The sequence below is a fragment of the Ictidomys tridecemlineatus genome, chromosome 1 (genome assembly GCF_052094955.1).
Source record: "Ictidomys tridecemlineatus isolate mIctTri1 chromosome 1, mIctTri1.hap1, whole genome shotgun sequence".
In the NCBI taxonomy this organism is placed as follows: domain Eukaryota; kingdom Metazoa; phylum Chordata; class Mammalia; order Rodentia; family Sciuridae; genus Ictidomys; species Ictidomys tridecemlineatus.
In genome coordinates this window covers 159,199,481-159,217,165 of record NC_135477.1, presented here as the reverse complement: position 1 = coordinate 159,217,165, position 17,685 = coordinate 159,199,481, and the positions used below count along the sequence as shown (strand labels likewise).

General features: G+C 40.5%; 1 protein-coding gene across 2 annotated transcripts in view; it reads right to left on the bottom strand.

Moving 5' to 3' along the window:
- The window catches only part of Fstl4 (follistatin like 4), a 401,709-nt gene that overhangs the window by 365,899 nt on the left and 18,125 nt on the right, over positions 1 to 17,685 (bottom strand). For both annotated transcript variants that reach the window (XM_078050656.1, XM_078050657.1), the window contains exon 3: positions 1,332 to 1,365. In XM_078050656.1, the coding sequence (XP_077906782.1) occupies positions 1,332 to 1,365 (34 nt within the window). The remainder of the gene's footprint in view (positions 1 to 1,331; positions 1,366 to 17,685) is intronic.

The window sequence follows — 17,685 nt, the reverse complement described above, 5'->3', positions numbered from 1 at the left end:
AATGCAAATTAATTCCAAACATTCATGCTCAGGGGTTCTGACATGAATAGCATATTATTCAAAACCAAAGTTCATGTCAACTTCTCTCATTCAGGCTATTTTTCTCCAACTTACACGGTCACTGTTCCCTCATGAACACAACTTTCAGTGAAAACATCCTTCCCTGTCCCATCCACCTTCATCCAGTTTCACTTGGTAGGGATAGCCACACAATGCAGTTTGCCCAATGGATACGATTCAGCGGATATTGGGTCCAAAACCAAAGACAATGGCAAATGGGAATGGGAGACGGGAAGTTAATTGTAGTGTTAGGTTACTCATATCCTTCAGATTTGGGATTTCAGCATCATGGTCAGCAGCAATGCATTGAGCCCAATATAAATAATACTGCAAGTTTATGTTCTCAAGCTCTAGAAAGACGTGTTGACACCGTGACCAGCCTGTCTCTCACTGGGCTGCCTAACATAGGAACTAACCAGTCAGTGAGTGTGTGCTAGATTTAGGAGTCAATATGGAATCTGCTAATATTTTTAAAATTCTGTCACTCTTATTGGAGACAGTAACACCAAGAAGAATGCAATGAACCGGAAAACCAAAGGCCACACTCCTGACCAAGAACTCACATTGGTTTTTGAATTTATCTTCCTGTCCCTACAAAAAGGAGATGATTGGTAATGATTCCACAAATCACACAGAAGGCATCCTCTTAATAGGGACTATTACCGAAAGTGAATAAGGGAAATTTCTATTTCCACTAAAAGATTTCTGAAATTACCATCCATATATGCTTACCTCAGAGACCAGAAAACAAACGTGCGAGAGGAATGTCGGTAAGGAAAATAGAACATTGTGGAATCGTTTTCAAAGGGAAAATTAATTGGTTATTTCTACTTAAGTTGAGCTGAAGCTGTAAAAATCTAATCATAAATATTTTTCACAGTGACGTCTTTTTCCAGATATTGAAATACCTCAAACTATAAACCAATTTTGCTGTTATTGACATTGATTTCGCTCTGTGAATACAAATAATGACTTCAAATTAAATGCAAAAATAAGACTTCTCTTAAGAGACCATGGTCACGCTCAGTAGTGAGCCAGTTCCCCAGGCCCCACCTTGGATACTTGAAGATGGAAGCCATAGTTCTCACAGGCAAACCTGTCCTGCAGTCTTGAGTCTCTGGAGCTGAATGCTAAGCATTCAGCTCCCAGAAAACGCCACATGAAATTTCAAAGAAAAGGCTGTCCATAGTCTGAGTGCATCTTAGTTTCAGCAAACTACTTCCCAAATGTCAACATTGAGAGTAAAATGGATATAAGTGCATTTCTCCTACCTTCTCTTCTTGTGACTTCAAAGCTTCTTGATTCCTGAAAGAAAAGAAAGACTTGTGTTTTTGAAGAATAATTTATATTTATAGATTCTTGAAAATACCTCACCTCTTGTTAGTCACATTCACAAAAAGGTGAACAGGCTAGTAAGAATGTGACGTGCAGCAATGTTGGGTCTACTTATTTCACACAATACACACACACACACACACACACACACACACACACACCTCTATAAATGTAAACAACTTGTTGCCACGGGGGCTTACACAAATACATATAAATTAATAAATTATATACACACATTTAATCATGCAATTTTTAATAAGCACAGTTAATTTTCAGGCTCTTCTGTGGAATCTGGACTGGTTAACACAGATACTGTTCCAGGTTGATGCACCACCTCTCTGCCGGTCTGTAGGTACTTTAGGGTCCAAGATTATCTAACCAGAAGCAGGTTCTAATTTGTGGCATCACGGCAAAGATCACCAGTGTTTCCATGTGGGTCACTGACTCATCGGGTAACTGATTATACCCAACTCATGGTTTCCAATGGCTGGATCTTACGGACAACTTGGAGAGGCAGCCAATGCCACTGGACTGAACTGAGCCCTGAGACTTGCCTAATTCAGTCTCATCTTTTTTGTTGCCAGCTATGTGCAGTGCAATAAGCAAACTGTTTCAGAATTACCCAGGTACAACAGAGTCTCTGCATTAATATTCACAGTTGAACAGGGAACTACAGAAGAAATACAAATTACTGAGAAATCAAAGGGTGATTTGCCATGATAAATACAGTATTTCACATTCAGCTGGAAACATAAGTAAAAAGTGCTTTTTAAAGAACCTTTGAAAATAGCTCTAAAGAATGGACAGGTTTTCAGACAGGAATATGGGAGGGACAGTACTAGGAAGAAAAAAAAGCAGGAGAAAAGAGAAGGTGGTGGGATAATAACGCAGGGTAGCTCCGGATGCAGAAAATGCCCCAGTGAGAAGTAATGAGGGGAAAAGGCTGGAAATGTATGCTGTGTTTTCATCATTAACAAAAAGTACCACAAATGGCTAGCTTAGGATAAAAAGTTTAAGGTTGAGAGTAAGTTGAAAGTTCATGCCGGCCACTGAAGCAAAACCAGCTACCTCCTCACCTTTGCAACCAAGATCCTTCTGCACTGGTGACTTTCAAGCTAGTAGCATTGTCTCTCAGGCCTTTGCATTCTTGCCTAACATCTTCTTGTGGTCAGGAGAGGGAGGCAACCTTAGAGATGAAACTGAGGAGGCATTGAAGAGTGACTTCCCCCCAAATAATATTCCCTGGCTGTACCTCTCTAAGGTGAAAAGCCTGAGTGGAGACTAAAGGAGGACCCATGTGACAGGCTGGCGGCTCTTCACATAGCCCAGGAACCAAATTAACCCCAGAATGCTGTTCCCCTCCCCCTTTCCCCCTTTATTTTGGTCTAGTTTGGGCATATAGAAGAAAACCTTCATCCTCTACGTTCTGAGACCGGCTTATCTCACGTCACATGATGTTCTTCAGTTCCATCCATTTTCCAGCAAATGCCATAATTTCATTCTTCTTTATGGCTGAGAAAAAACCCACTGTGTATCTATATCACATTTTCATTAACCATTCATCTGATGAAGGGCACTTACGTTGATTCCATAGGTTGGCTATTGTGAATTGAGCTGCTATAAACATTGATGTGGCTGCGTCACCATAGTATACTGATTTTAGTTCTTTAAAATAATATCAAGGAGTGTTTTATAATTTTCCTTGTGTATATACTGAATATGTCTTTTTTGTATGTCTTTTGCATCGTAAATAGAATCTTGTCCTACAACATATCTTCTAACTGGTTTTTGTTTGTATAAATGATGGCAATTAATTTTTATTTTATAACCACTTAATTTTTTATTGTTCATAATAGATTTTCCATTGATTCTTTTCGGGGAGGGGGTTCCTATTTGTATATTTACTCTACAAAGAGCATGATCTGCTCTCTCTTTCTGATTCCTATACTTTTTATTGCTTTCTCTTGTCTTGTTGCCTTAACCGATTCTTCACTCTAATGTTAAATGTTGTGAACATGGTGAGCATTTTTATCTTGTTTCCAACATTAGGAAGAAAATCTCATTATTCCCTATTAAGGAAAATGCAGTATTTTGGCCTGAGTTATGTTTATTTTATTAATGAAGTCAATATGCATTTTATTGAGTTTTTAAAATAAATGTATGTTCTACCTAAAAATAGCTTGTTCCCTTACTCATTTATTTATTGACTCTTTCCCTCACTGGAATGAGAGCTGGGATGGAGCCAGTATCTTTTTTACTCTTGCATCCTCAGTGCTATAATAGAGCAGATGCTTAATACACATTTGTTGAATAAAAAATAAAACAAAATATGTGTTGAATCTTATCAAGTGCTTTTCTGCATTTATGGAGATGATCACATGAGTTTCTTCTTAGCTCTATTAACATGATGACTTATACAGTGGATTTCATAATGTTCCACCATCTCTGTATTTCCGAACTTAGCTTCTCTGAGTCAGGATATACTTTTCAAAATGTGCTCCTGGATCTATTTGACAGCTTTTTCATATGTTTTTACATTGTTTGGTTTACATATTTTATATTTATATTCATAAACTCCAGTTGTGTACCTTTTTTTCAGATTAGGAATTTCAATGATACCAGCTTCGTACTATGAATTTGACAGTTTTCCTTTTACTGAGTTTGGAAATAGTTTAAATAAAACTAGAATCATCTTATCTTTAAGGTTTTCCCCACTTCATTTAACTAGACATTGATTAAAAAAGAAAAAAGAGGTTAAACTTGACTAAGGTCTTACATTTTGGTCAGCGGCCAACTGAGAATCAAATCTCAAAATCATATCTTAAAGCCTGTTCATATAATACTCCATATTCTAAAACAAACTAGCAGTACTTATTTATGATGATATTATAAAAATTAAATGAGATACACCTCCACTTCAGAATGGAAGAGTAGCTTGTACTAGACTAATCCTTCTGCTAAGAACAACTATAACAGTTATTTTTTTAAAAATAAATGAAAAGGTTTTGAAGGCTCCCAACAGCAACCAAGGCATCAGAACTGAAAGGCCAATATTTGGAGAGAAGAAAAGTCATCCCCAAACTCACCACTGCCCAGGGGAAACTAGTCACCATTGTTTTGGTCATCATTGTGAATCCATACCCTTAATCTCATAGCTAGGACATTATAACATTTCAATTCCATTGAGCTTCTGACCTTTTGTAATCATATTATCATGTAATTTAGTTCTCCAAGTATTTTTTACATTATAGGGCATTATTGTTACGTTAGGCAGTCAGTCAAAATATATTTATGTTTATCCTTTTATATATTTTTTTTACCTTTTCTGGTGCTCTTCATTCTTCTTGCATTTATCTCAATAATTTTTCTTTTTCCTCAAGAGGTCCTAATAGTATTGCTTTTAGTGTTAATAATCTGCAATTTATTCTGTCAGGTTTTATTTGTATAAATGTATCTTTATTTGGTCTTCATTTAGCCTGCCTTATGTATACCTGTATTTCCAGTGGGTATTAAATTCTAAGTTTTTAAAATTTTTTTTCAGAATTTTAATGGTGTCATTCCATTGTCCTCTGGTTCCATTATTTTCTCCTGAAATGTCAGCTATCACTCTTACTGCTGCTCTATTGCCATCACTCACCCTCCAGTTATTTTTAAGATTTTCAGCTACTTTTTCTGTGAATACATATTGATAGTTTTCTTTGTATTGATTTTGCATGGGGTTTGTAGAGGTTTTCAATTTCTGGCTTGATGCCTTTCACTGATTTTAGAAAATATGCAACCAATATGTCGTCAAATAATGGTTCAGACCAATTTCTTCTCCCTTTGGACTCTGAAATTTCAATTGCATGCTTGTTAGACCTTTTCACTATGCTACACATCTCTTTTTTCCTACACACTTTTCTATTTTTTCATTCTCGTTATTTTTCCTTTCAGGTCTTCAATCTAGTTATTGTCTACTGATCTTTCATTTGACTTTTTCTATTTTTAGTTGGGTTGAATCAACTATCAAATTTATTTGTTGAATTCTTTTATTTAATTTTCAGTTCTAGAATTTCCATTTGATTCTTTTCTAGTAGATTCTAATTTTATGGTGCATTTTAGCATTTTTTCTATTTTCATGAATGTATTAGCCATAGTTATTCTAAAGCATGTATCTCTTCCTTTTAGGATCTAGATAGCCTGTGGGTTTATTTCTGTTACCTGTTTCCTTGAATTTCGTCATTTGATGCTGTTCTTACATATTTAGTATGGATGCTGAGATTATATATAGAAAGCCCTGGGGATGACTTTATAGCCTTCCACAGAGGTGTTACTTGTCTTTGATAGACAAATGGAACATTAGTGGATCATCTTGATATACTTGAGAATAGAAATTATTCTTGGGAATAGAAATTATTCAAGAATATATGGAGTAAACAGAAACTCTGCTGCATTAACCAGGGACATTCTTTCTTGATTCACTTTTGTCTCCCTTGTGGGGAGTTGGGGGGGGTCTTAGGTTTCATTATTTGAGACTTATTTGAAGCTACCTTCTTTATTGCTTATTTGAGGCAACTTTTTTTTTCACTTGTTTCTTGGTCTCTTGCCCTTTATATGGGCTACTCATAATCAGTCATAATCATATAATCCCAGGGCAAACCGTGTGCAAGATATTACACTCACTTCCTTCTGGTTCCCTTTCGTGTGTGTGTGTGTGTGTGTGTGTGTATGTGTGTGTGTGTGTGAGTCTTAAATATAAATGGGTTAGAATACAAATATTGGCAAATTAGTTACAATCCAACTTAAGTTGTTTGTAAGAGATATAAACATAAGGATACAAAAGGATATATAAAAGCTAGATGTAAAAAGGTAGGAAAGAGCCAGGTATGGTGGCACATGCCTATAATCCCAGGAACTTGGGAGGTTGAAGCAGGAGAATCAAAAGTTCAAGGCCAGCCTCAGCAATTTAACAAGGCCCTAAGAAACTTAGTGAGATCCAGTCTCAAAAGAAAAAAAAATTAAAATGGTTGGGGTTGTGGCTTAGTGGTTAAGTGCTCCTGGGTTCAATCCCTGGAATAAAAAAAAAAAAAGAAAGAAAGAAAAAGAAAAATAAACCATATTAGTTCCAACCAAGAAAAAGGTGTTATAGATAAAGTATATATATATAACTAAAGCAAGAATCAGTGTTGGTGATAAAAACATGTGGTTAGCAATGATAAAAGGGCCAATTTACAGAAATATATAGCAATTCTAAACTTGTACACTTCTAATAGCATAGCCTAAACATATTTAAACTCAAAGCTAAAGGAACTAAGAGGGGAAATTTTAAAACCCACAACACTGATTGGAGAATTTAAGAAATATGTCACTGACTGATCAAACAAGAGGAAAATAAATGAATAAGGATAAAGAATAGTTAAGCATCATGATGACCCAACGCGATTTAATTGATATACACCAAACACGACCCAGCAAATGTATACCATTCATTCATCCTGTGTCCATTCAACATTTATAAAAAGTGACTACATGTTGAGTCATAAACAGTTTCAAATTACTAACATTGGGTAGAAATTACACGGAGTTCTCTGGCTAGAGTGAAAGTAAAGTAGAAATCAGTAACAAAAAGATGACAAGGAAAATCTCCAAATATTTGACCCATGGATTCAGAAGTATATCATATAATTTCCATTAGAAAAAAAATCACAAAGGAAATACATTTTTTGAGCAGAATGACAACTGAATTATAACATTTTCAAAATTGCAAGATGTAGTTAAAGTAGTCATAGAGGGAAATGATAGCCTTGAATGCATTTTTAGACAGAAAAAATAAAAAACTGGAAAGAAATGATCTAAACAAAACATCTATCTCAGGAAACTAGAAAAATAACAATTTAAGCTAAAAAAAGGTAGTACAAAAGAAACATGATAGATGCAGAAATCAATAAAATGGGAGGACTGCACCATTAAAAAGTTGGTCTTTTGAAAAGATTAATAACTGAATAAATCCCTAAGAGAGAGAAAAGGTATACTGATAAGCAACAAACCATGCATATTCAGTTTCTGGTGTCAGGGAAATTTAGTGGGGTAAAATGATTTTTCAACAGCTGGCAACTAGATCAACTGGACATCAGAGGGGGGAAAAAAGAAGAACCTCAACCCAACCACCTCCCTTACCACACTCTATTAATCACTTCCAGATGAACTGTAGATCTAAAGGTGAGAGGTAAAACAATAAAGCATTGGGATGGTGTCATAAGAGAGCATCTCCATGACCTTCAATGGGTGAAAATGTCTTAAATAGGATGTGAAAGCAGAAACATTAAGGAAAAGAATGATATTTGCTAAAATTGAGACTTCTGTTCATTAAAAGATACAATTAAAACAGTGAAAAACGCAAGTCATTAAGGGAATATAATTGCAGTCCATTTGTCTGATAAAGGACTCACTCAGAATATACAAAGTACTCCCGCGAATCAATAAGAAAAAGACAAATAACCCAACTGAAAAATAAGCAAAAGATTTGAACAGGCACTTCACAAGTTCAAACCGCAAGAGGACTCTACTCTCTACCACAGCACTCATAGTATTTTTAAAATGATGAAAGGAAATGTTTACAAAAATACAGAGCAACTATAATTTTCCTACTCTCAGATGACCAGCACTGGTAGGACCTTACTCATTGGTCCAAGCCTGAGTTCTATGTGTCTCCTTGCCTGGAGACAAGAGTGGCTTCCTGCAGGTATTATACTTGGTTATCTCAGGGTGTCCCTTTTTGCCTTTTTAATCCTTCAGTATCCTTTAAGCTAATTCCTGGTATTAAATTCTGTTAAAATAACTATTGTGACTCGCTTTCCTGATCCAACTGTTCCACTCCTAGGTATATGTCCAACAGAAGTACGTTCATGTGAGCACGAAAATGCATGTATGAGAATGCTGATCAGAGCCTGGGGTCAACAGCCAAGAACAGGGAACAACCCAAATGGTGACAGATCCATACAAGAAAACTTGACAGCAATGCAAAAGAATGAATTCTGCAATATGCAATGACTTGGAAGAATTTTGGGCATGATGGTGAAAGAAAAAAAGGCAGACACAGCAGAGCACAATTTTAAGATTTTATTTTTATTAGTTTCAGAAAGAAGAATCTCTGGTGATAGATTAGTGGTTAACCTTAGGGGGGTTAATGGCTGAGGGGTACAGGGTGGCTTCGGGGATGTTGGAAATGTTCTGTATGTGTTCAATTCATAAAAGTTAATTGAGCTCTGCACTTGAGAGATGTACACTTTTTTATTTGATATGCTTCAATAAAAAATTTAAAAATAAAATGAGACAAAGTACCCAAGAGTATGCACTAGAAGTTTGTTGAATAGAGGAAAGAACCCTCAGTCCCTAATGTATAGATCCAGAAAGTTCTTGCTATGGTTTGAATGTCCCCTCCAAAACTCATGTTGAAGTTTAATTGTCACAGTGACAGTATAAAGAGGTAGAACTTCTGAGAAGTGTTAAGGTCATGGATTAAGCATGTTACCATGGGAATGGGTTAATTATCATGTGAACAGACTAATGACACAAAGATAAGTTTGGTTCGATTTTTTTTTCGAACTAAAAAAAAGAAAATTGCATGCTCTGTCTAGAGCATGCAATTCCTGTCTGTGTGATGCTCTGTCATGACAAAGAGAGAAGGCCCTTTCCAATTGCTGGCACCATATTCTTGAACTTCCCAGCCTTCAGAACTGCAGAAAGCAGCTATAAATGACCCAATCTCAGGTATTCTGTTGTAGCAACAGAATATGGACTAAGACAGTTCTATTGAGTATTACATGAGAAGGAAATAGCCCAGCCAGGACCTAGTTTCTGAAGTCCTAGCCCCACATTCTTCTGCCTCAAAGAAAGTGATTGACACTCATGAAAAATAGGACAGAGATTAAGAGTTGAGTCTCCGAAATCAGAAGGATCCAGTCTGCATGGAGGCTTGTCTCACCAGCTATGTAGTTCTCACCTTAGTTAAATGATTTAACTGTCTTCAGCCTCAGTTTGTGCATGTAAAATTCATATAGGAAGAGTTCATTCCTCATAGAGCAGTTGTGATGATTAAATGAAATAAAAATAAGCCTGTACCATGCCTAGCAGGTGTCTGGCATGCACAGTTCTCAGACATTACCTATCATCATCATGATGATCATTAATGAAAATAACTAAAGGAGAAAGATAAGACCATGTGGGGAGGTAAATAAGTTCAATGATTCCCTCAATTGTTAAGGCTAAATAAGAATCCATCTTTCCAGTACTTGAAAAAGCAACTCCCTAAAAGCTAAGCAGAAATATACAGAATGAAATTCATTGACATAAATGACACCAAGGCCCCGGATGCATTGCCTAAGGAAGAAATTATTTTCTACAGAAGCTTCAAACCAGATGGTTATAAATGAGAGTTAGCGTACGGGCATTACTTAATGACTAAATTTCTTTAACTAAAAATCTAATTTTATTATGGTATAAATCATACTTTCTTGAAGTAAGGAATTAATTTTAGATTTTTCATTCACTGTTCATAACCCTTCCACGAATTTGACAGCCAAATCATTTTAAATGTCATTTAACCAATACAATACAACAGCTTTATTCCTCATTGTACCCTTCCTGAATCCATTATCTCCCACTATAATGTAGAAGAACTTAAGTAAAAAATTACCATTCCATAAAGCTCTATTTTACTGTGCAGTTGAACAGCATAATCTTTATTTTTGAATCAATATAATGTGAATGCTGAGTAATATTTTTCATAATCCAAAAGTCTATTGCAAATTCTCAGCTACCAAAAAGCAGTTCAAGAGCTACTGTAAGAGTTTGAATGCAGATCCTCAAATGCCATCCCTAGAGCCTTCCAGCATCCACTTTGGGCCCAGAGGAAGGGTGGTGGAGCCTTCCCCAGTCCATCATTACAACTCCTCATCCATGTTCCCAGCCATCCCTGATGGGGGGAAGAGTCTCACTGTCCCTTAGAGAATTATGGGGAAGCAGTGACTTCTGGGAAAATGTTGGTTATATGGGTTGGAAAAAGTGGGGATTCAAAAGTATCCATGCAAAAGAAAGAAAGAAAGAAATGAAACAGTAAGCTCAGTGAGGCTCAATATGGCCAGGTCGGTGCAGACTGAGCAAAGCTGAGCCTGCCATGGACAGGCCAGGGCTGCATAGGTCCCCATGTCAGTGTCTTCAAGGTGGTCCCTGATGACAGTGCCTCTGTCCAGCAGCAAGGAGCAGAGGGAGCTCCTGGCTCCAGGATTCCTCAGGTCTCAATTTCCCATGCTACAAAGGGAAGCTCACACGCTCAGTTTAGAAACCACTGAGTACAGAGGAGAGCAAGCTTTGCTAACAACCCCATTCCTACTGAAATTCTGACGTCCAACTTCTAAGTTGTTCATATCTGAATGCTCTTTTAAAAACTAATGCTTCTTTAACAAGCCTCTGTACAATTTTTCCATTTATTCATTTGAATTTTAAAAACTTAACTCCAGCTACTTTCATTTTTGCTCGCAAGACACCATTCTGCAATTAAACTCTTCACTTGGACTGACAGAATACAGCTAAATAAAGTGACGCCTTCTGTGGCATGTATTCCATTACCAGCTCCCACTCACTGAGCACATAGCAAGCATTTTGTACATGTTATCTCATTTGTAGGGCTGAGTTAAAGGCAGAAGCAAAACCAGTGAGTTGATAGATTTCCCAGTACATCATGTCTTAGTCCTCAAAGGTGGGTGATAGAGAAGGTTGGAGGATTGCTCCTAAACTCAGGGCTAGCCAGAGAGAACCAAGCAAGGAAGAGAATATTCTGGGGGAGAAGCTGAACAAATGTGGCTCATTCCAGTCATGTGGAGCCTTCCGCAAGTGTTCAGTAGAGGCTGGCTCCTGAGAAACGTCAGTGTTCACCTCCTGCCTCTCAGAGAGAAGCCTCAGAGGCCCTAGCAGCTCCCTGGGGTTAGGGACAGATGGGTATTCTCCAGGTCCATTGGCTCACTGCCTTAAAGACAGCTCAAGGAGGATGGGGTAAAGTTGAAAATATGAACCTTCATGTGCTTAGATAACTGAGAAAAGTTCCACATACAATGGGCCCTGGCATCTGTCAATCAGCCCTGTCACATGCTGCTCAATCAATTAATACCTCCTGTGCTTATCATACTATCACAGACGACTAAGAACTGAACCAGGGAGGGCTGGGCAGGGCCACATAGGCAGAGCAAGTGTGATTCTCCAAAACTGATGCTCAGACTCAAAGGGCATGATGCACAAGTTTTGTGTGCCTCCTATTTCCTATCTAACCACAAATGGATCAATGTAAGGAATCCAGAGCTCAGGCAGGACTGGGATGTCTAAAGTAAGCTAGAAAGTTTGAAGAGAGATTTATTGAGACAAAAAAGATCATGTCTAGATGATTTTTAAAAAAACTATCAAAGTAATCTCTTTTACTATTAAGGTATTCCTCCACTTGACTATTTTTTTAAAAGTCACCATGACAAAACCATCAATAGCATCCCTGTGGGCTCAACTGAAAAACATTAAGTTTTATTATGTCTGTGAGGGAGCCTGAAGCCGACCCTCCAGTGGGCCTGAATAACTAGTTTTATTAGTAGCTGCTCCCTTGGCGGCACCATGAGGCAGTCACCCAGATACCTCTGGCTTCAGTTTATACATCTGTGAAATGGGCAGATAGATGGCCCCATAACTGGGATCTGTCTCAGAAACATAAGCAAAGTCTACAGATGCTCTGGCCAGGGCTTTCTGGTGAGGATCAGAGAGTGATCAGTGAAGGAGAAAGATGTGACACTAAACAGAAATGGAATCAATGGCAATTTCCAAATATCAGATATAAAAAAAATGAGGATATTTTCAAGGCCTTTCTGAATAAGATTGGGATGTTAGTTTTCTCATTTTAAAAAGTAAATAATAAATAAAAAATGAAGATTGAGTAAATGTAAATTATTGATATTACTTAAAGCTTTATATTATGTGGTTTATTTATAATTAAAGATGAAAAGTTAATTCTGAATTTAAGGCAGATTTGTGCAGCAAATCTACAAAAGTGACAATACAAGAGGACACCAACTTGCATTTATGGAGTAAATGTCAATAACCTATTGATCCCTCACCTTGTTGAACATCATCACACGCACACAGCGAAACCGAAGGACTCTGAAGGAAAGAGGGTGCTTCACATTTATCTCTCTCTGACAACCCGACAAATTAAAAACTAATAAACTTTTTGATTTGGAAAGTAACCCACACTGTCCCTCAGAAGAAGTAATGACCATCGCGGGGACTATCATTAACTGTTAGCAGCTGGGGAATCTAGTAGCACAAGGGACCACTTCTTTCATGTGTCATCATTTCCACCAACATTAGCAGGGCTTGATGGAACAGAGGCCATCCTGTGCAGAGCTACTCACCACACAGAGCTGGACTGTAGCCTCGAGCACTTCTCCACTCCACCCCATTGTGGTCCATACCTCCACCGTCTCCTCCTAGGGGCCCTAAGCACACATCTCATTGCCAGGATGAGATCAGATCATTTAAAGACCTTCTGGTAAGAATACTAGGGTGTGTCAAATTTTTCATGAGGCTCATGGGACAAACTGACCGTCCCTGAAGACTGATTGTCTAGACTTTTCCTTTTGTAGGTAAGTTTCCACAGAAACCCAGGGACACCCTGTGATGTGTCATGTCCACTAGCTGTCCTGCCCAACTAGCAAGCCTCTCGTCTGTGCTGGCTTTGTTCTAACAGTCTATGCTCCCTAAGGAAATCAAGGCTGCTTTGCAGGTGTCAGGGGGCAGGGAGAAGAGCAAGGTCAGATATCCCTGGAGAGGAAAGGACAGGAGTTAGTGTTTTAATTATTTGTGATCCCCTCCAGGTACCATCTAATGGATGACATAACAACATCAACCTGTTTTACATAATACTCTAATCTGCCACTTGGTTTTCTTTCTGCCAGATGTTGAGCCCAGGGTGAGGTTGAAAATATCCTGTGCCTAGAAAATTAAAAGACAAAACAACAACAACAACAAAAAACGAAGAAACGCTGCCCTCAGGCACAGTCCTCTGCTTGGAGTCTCTTTCCCAGTCTTGTTTTTGCACATGGAGTGAGGGGGTGGATGGAGATGATGTGATATAAACATACAAAACATTCTAGAGTCCAGGAGTGCCGGGGGAGAAGGTGAACCAGCTGGGGCCATCCACGGCAGGCAAGGCTGGGCAGCATCCTGCATGGGTAAGCGTTCAGCGAGTAGACACTGCTGTTTCTAAGGCCACTGCTGGAGAGGGGAGGAGATGGAACTGGTCATGCTCAGGTGGGAGCATGGCATTCCTCTGTTCAGGAGAGTTTAGTCCCTCTTGCCACCAAGCAAGCCTTCTTCTCTAGCTTCATCTGTCGAGTGCTGTGCTGAGCCCTCCTGACATGCCCCTCCTTCAGCCTCACAGCCCCTGGAATTAGCTCTGACTCCTTCGGGCTCCCACACTTCCACCATGCATGACTTATCCTCAGGACTTGGTGATTTTTGATTGTTGTCTGACTAAATAATTGGTATGGGTACCCAAGGGCATCTGCTGATGTATGAGGAGATACCCCCCCATGCTTTGATTAGAAAGCACTTTCATTGTGCTACTATAACACTTATATTAAAAATGGAACTTAAAGGAGTTTAAATTAAATGAGTTATATTTAATTAAAAAGCCTCGAAGGCACAATAAGGGTCTTTTCCAATTTTCTTTTATAACAGAATCATAAGGAAGAAAGGCCCCAGTGGTCAGCAGAGGTGGGCTGATATTTACTTGGTACCTGGCCCATCTGAGGATCCAGAGAAGAATGGCAGCTTTCTTCCCTATCCTCTCCCTGGGCCTTAGAGCTTTGGTTTCTTCATCTGAGGATGAGATTGGGGTAGTACCTCTATGATTGTATAGAGGACAGAATGAAGCAACAGGCAGAGAGCATGCTGTGTCACTGCTGGTTGGAGAAACACCTCAGCCTTGGCCACCTACAGCTCCCAGGAGGGGCCTTGTGCTTGGGGCAAAAGCACATAGATACTTTGTCCCCACAGCCTGAACCAACTCTCTCCTTGAGACTGGTCTTGTGTCCTCATTTCCTCTATAGCTAACCCAGTGGTTCTCAAACAGACAGCCCTTGGGTAATGCTGGGCACACCCAAGCATGGTGTCCCTGGCACTGGGCACAGAAGCCAGCCTCAAAGAGGTGCTCCTTAATGTTTCTGGGCCTCTGGGGCATGGAAGGACCTGCTCCTTCTGCCAGTGGCCAGGGGACAGTAGATGGGAAAGACAAGAAAGTCTTCATTGTTTGTCCAGGGTTGACCTGTGAATCACATCAACACTGAACCAGGCTGCTCGCCTACAACTCTTTTGAACTCAATCCAGGCTGTCACCTGTGACTTTCTCTTATCCTTTTAGGCCACCCATTGGCTTATTTGCTCCAATCTACTTAGATGCCAGGATTCATGTATCCAGGGTATACCTGTCTGTCCACAGAGCTGGCCCCCTCTCCTCACTCATGTGGGGCTCTGAGCACTCACTGTGCTCATCCACAGAGCAGTGGCTGCAACTTCCTGCTCCCTCTGGTCACCTCAGCTCCATCCACGCATCCAGAGACGTTGGCAAGCCCTGAAAGAGCCCCATTACCCACTATCCCACCACCTGGTCTAGCCACGCTTGGTGCCCATTGTGTGTGGGGGGAGAGTGCCACTCTTGCCTCTGGGGAGGAGTCCTTTCTCCATGACAGCAACTCCATAGGAGGCTGGCCTTCAGCTTAGTGCCACCCCTTGCTCTCTCCAGTGGCCTGAGGAAGTCAGCACACACTAGCACTTTCCCACTGCAGGGCCTGACCCTCCCAACAACTTTATCCGACAGTAAGTAACTTGGTTGCTGATGCTGGGCGTTTTCCTTCCTTACAGGCAAGGCACAGGGCATCACTTCTGAAAGGTAGCCTGCATTTTCAACTCTCTGGAACTTCTCAGGGCCACCAAACCATCAAACTTAGGTCTCCACTCAGAGTCAACACATGCTTTCCTGTGCACAGACACAGCGGTGGCCTGATCAGGCCCTGCCCCACATAAAGGCAATAGCTATAAAGTCCCCACTGATACCCTTGAAAAAGTACAAGGTCATTCCCAAGGGATTTCAGTAGCTTTCCAGGAGCCCTTCCTCATAGTGTGAGAGGATAAGCTGTGTGTGTGTGTGTGTGTGTGTGTGTGTGTGTGTGTGTACAAGCCTGTGTGCAGGGGAGGAGGGCGAGTAGGGGCAGGGCTTACCCCTTCCCACTAGGAAGGTCAAGAGGCTATACACAGTCTGGCCCCAGGAAGCTACCTAAAGTTTTGCTGCCTTCCAGCTGATGGGGTGCCTCCTCTGATCATGTTGCCTGCTTTGGCCTCTCAAAGATCAGTGGCATTAATGTCCTTTTCCTAGCCCCCCAAGTATGGACTGGGGGTAAAAGCATTGGATTGACGTTAGAAGCACAAGCCCATTGGTGGGAAACCAGGTGCAAACTCTGCTCCACCACCCCTACCAGTTCATATCTAGGATGTAAAATCTGTCACAGACCCTGGAGACAGGATCTTAGGCACCAGATAGTTTCCCTATCTGCAAAGTAAGCAAGTTAAAGTGCCTTATAGAGTCTTACTGAAAAGTCACTGCAGGTAATCCACGAAAAAACTCTGATAAAATAGTGGCTATTTGTTAATACTCTCATTAACAACTATGGGAATATCCTCCTTGCTCCTGTAAGCAAAGGATAAGGAGAACCATTAAGGTCCCTAGCCCTGAACTCCAGAGGCCACTCCCCTGTCATCCCCAACCTAGAGGTGGCCCTATGCTCTCTAACTCTTGGCTAGATAGATGCCATATATACAGATGCCACAGCAAAAACCAAGTTCCTCATGGAACAAGACTTCACACCTTGCTAGGAGCAGGGCTGAGCCTCAGAGATGAGGGAGCATCTATTCCGTCTCATCTTTCCTGGTGGGGGGCTGCCAATCACCCCACAACAGTTCCACTGCAATACTGCTGCTGGATTCCTGGTGGACTCTCTAAGAGGCAATGCAATCAACTCACAACTCCCCTCCTGTGTACTGTTTCTTTCTTCTCGATAACAATGTAACCCCAAATCAGCTGCACTAAGGAGTTCCCAGTAGAACCAGCATATGTGGCTCTGGATGACACAGCCACATCTGATCACCAAAGCTTATTCCCTTTTAGTCAATCTTATGGGTAGGACATGGATACAAGCTGTCTAAGTTTGCTTTGTGCTGCTATAACAGACACCTGAGATTGGGAAACTTATAAGAAACACACATATATTGGCTCACAGTTTTGAAGGCTGGGAAGTCAAAGATGGAGAGGCTATGGTCTAGAGAGTGCCTTCTTACTCATCATCTCATAGTGGAAGAGCAAAGACAGGGTGTAAGAAAGCAAGAGAGTGAGCTCAAATATTCAAGCCTTTTATCATCGGCATTGATCCATTCATGACCTAAACACCTCCCATTAGGCCCCACCTCCCAACACTGTTGTATTGGGGTTGAAATTTTCAGTATGTGCTTCTTGGGGAAAATATAGCACACAAAATCTAGCACAGACCCTGGAGACAGGATCTTAGGCACCAGGATAAGTGCAGGGGAGAATTAATGGTGACTGGCAAGACTCAAGTCAGCCTGCAGAGGAGGCTAGGCTTGACCTATCTGCTAAAGTGTCCTGGGGATGAGTATATTGGCCATCTAAACTGTCCAGCTGCAGGCAGACCAGGTGAGGTGATAGTGTAGTGAGGATACTAACGAGACAGCTAGAGAAAGATGGCCAGCAAAGCAAAACACGAAGATGAAATGCCCACATTTCCTTCCTTCCAGAGCCTACACCCACTCCAGTTCTAGTTTGAAAGGACTGAAAATTGTATTTCTTAAAGTACGTGTCCTAATGGCTTAGTGTACATTTCTCCCTTTTTTAGAGACTTGAGGCTATTCTTCAGCCTCACTAGCTGTCCACCACCCACAGTATTTTCTCTCACCCTCCACCAAAGCCGCCCCAGCCCTTACTCACATTCTCTCCTCCAAGTCCCCAAGTGACACCTGGCATGTCAGGACTTGCCCCTAGCCACAGGCAACTGGACCAGGGCTGACATCTTTCTCTCTCTTAAGCATACAGACCAGACCTCTAGAGAGACAGTCTAGGGCCCAGAGCTGTAAGTTCATGCGATAGCCAGATGGGCCTCACAGCTTTGTGGAGAGGCCATTCTGCAGAGAGAACAGCCAGAGGAGACAG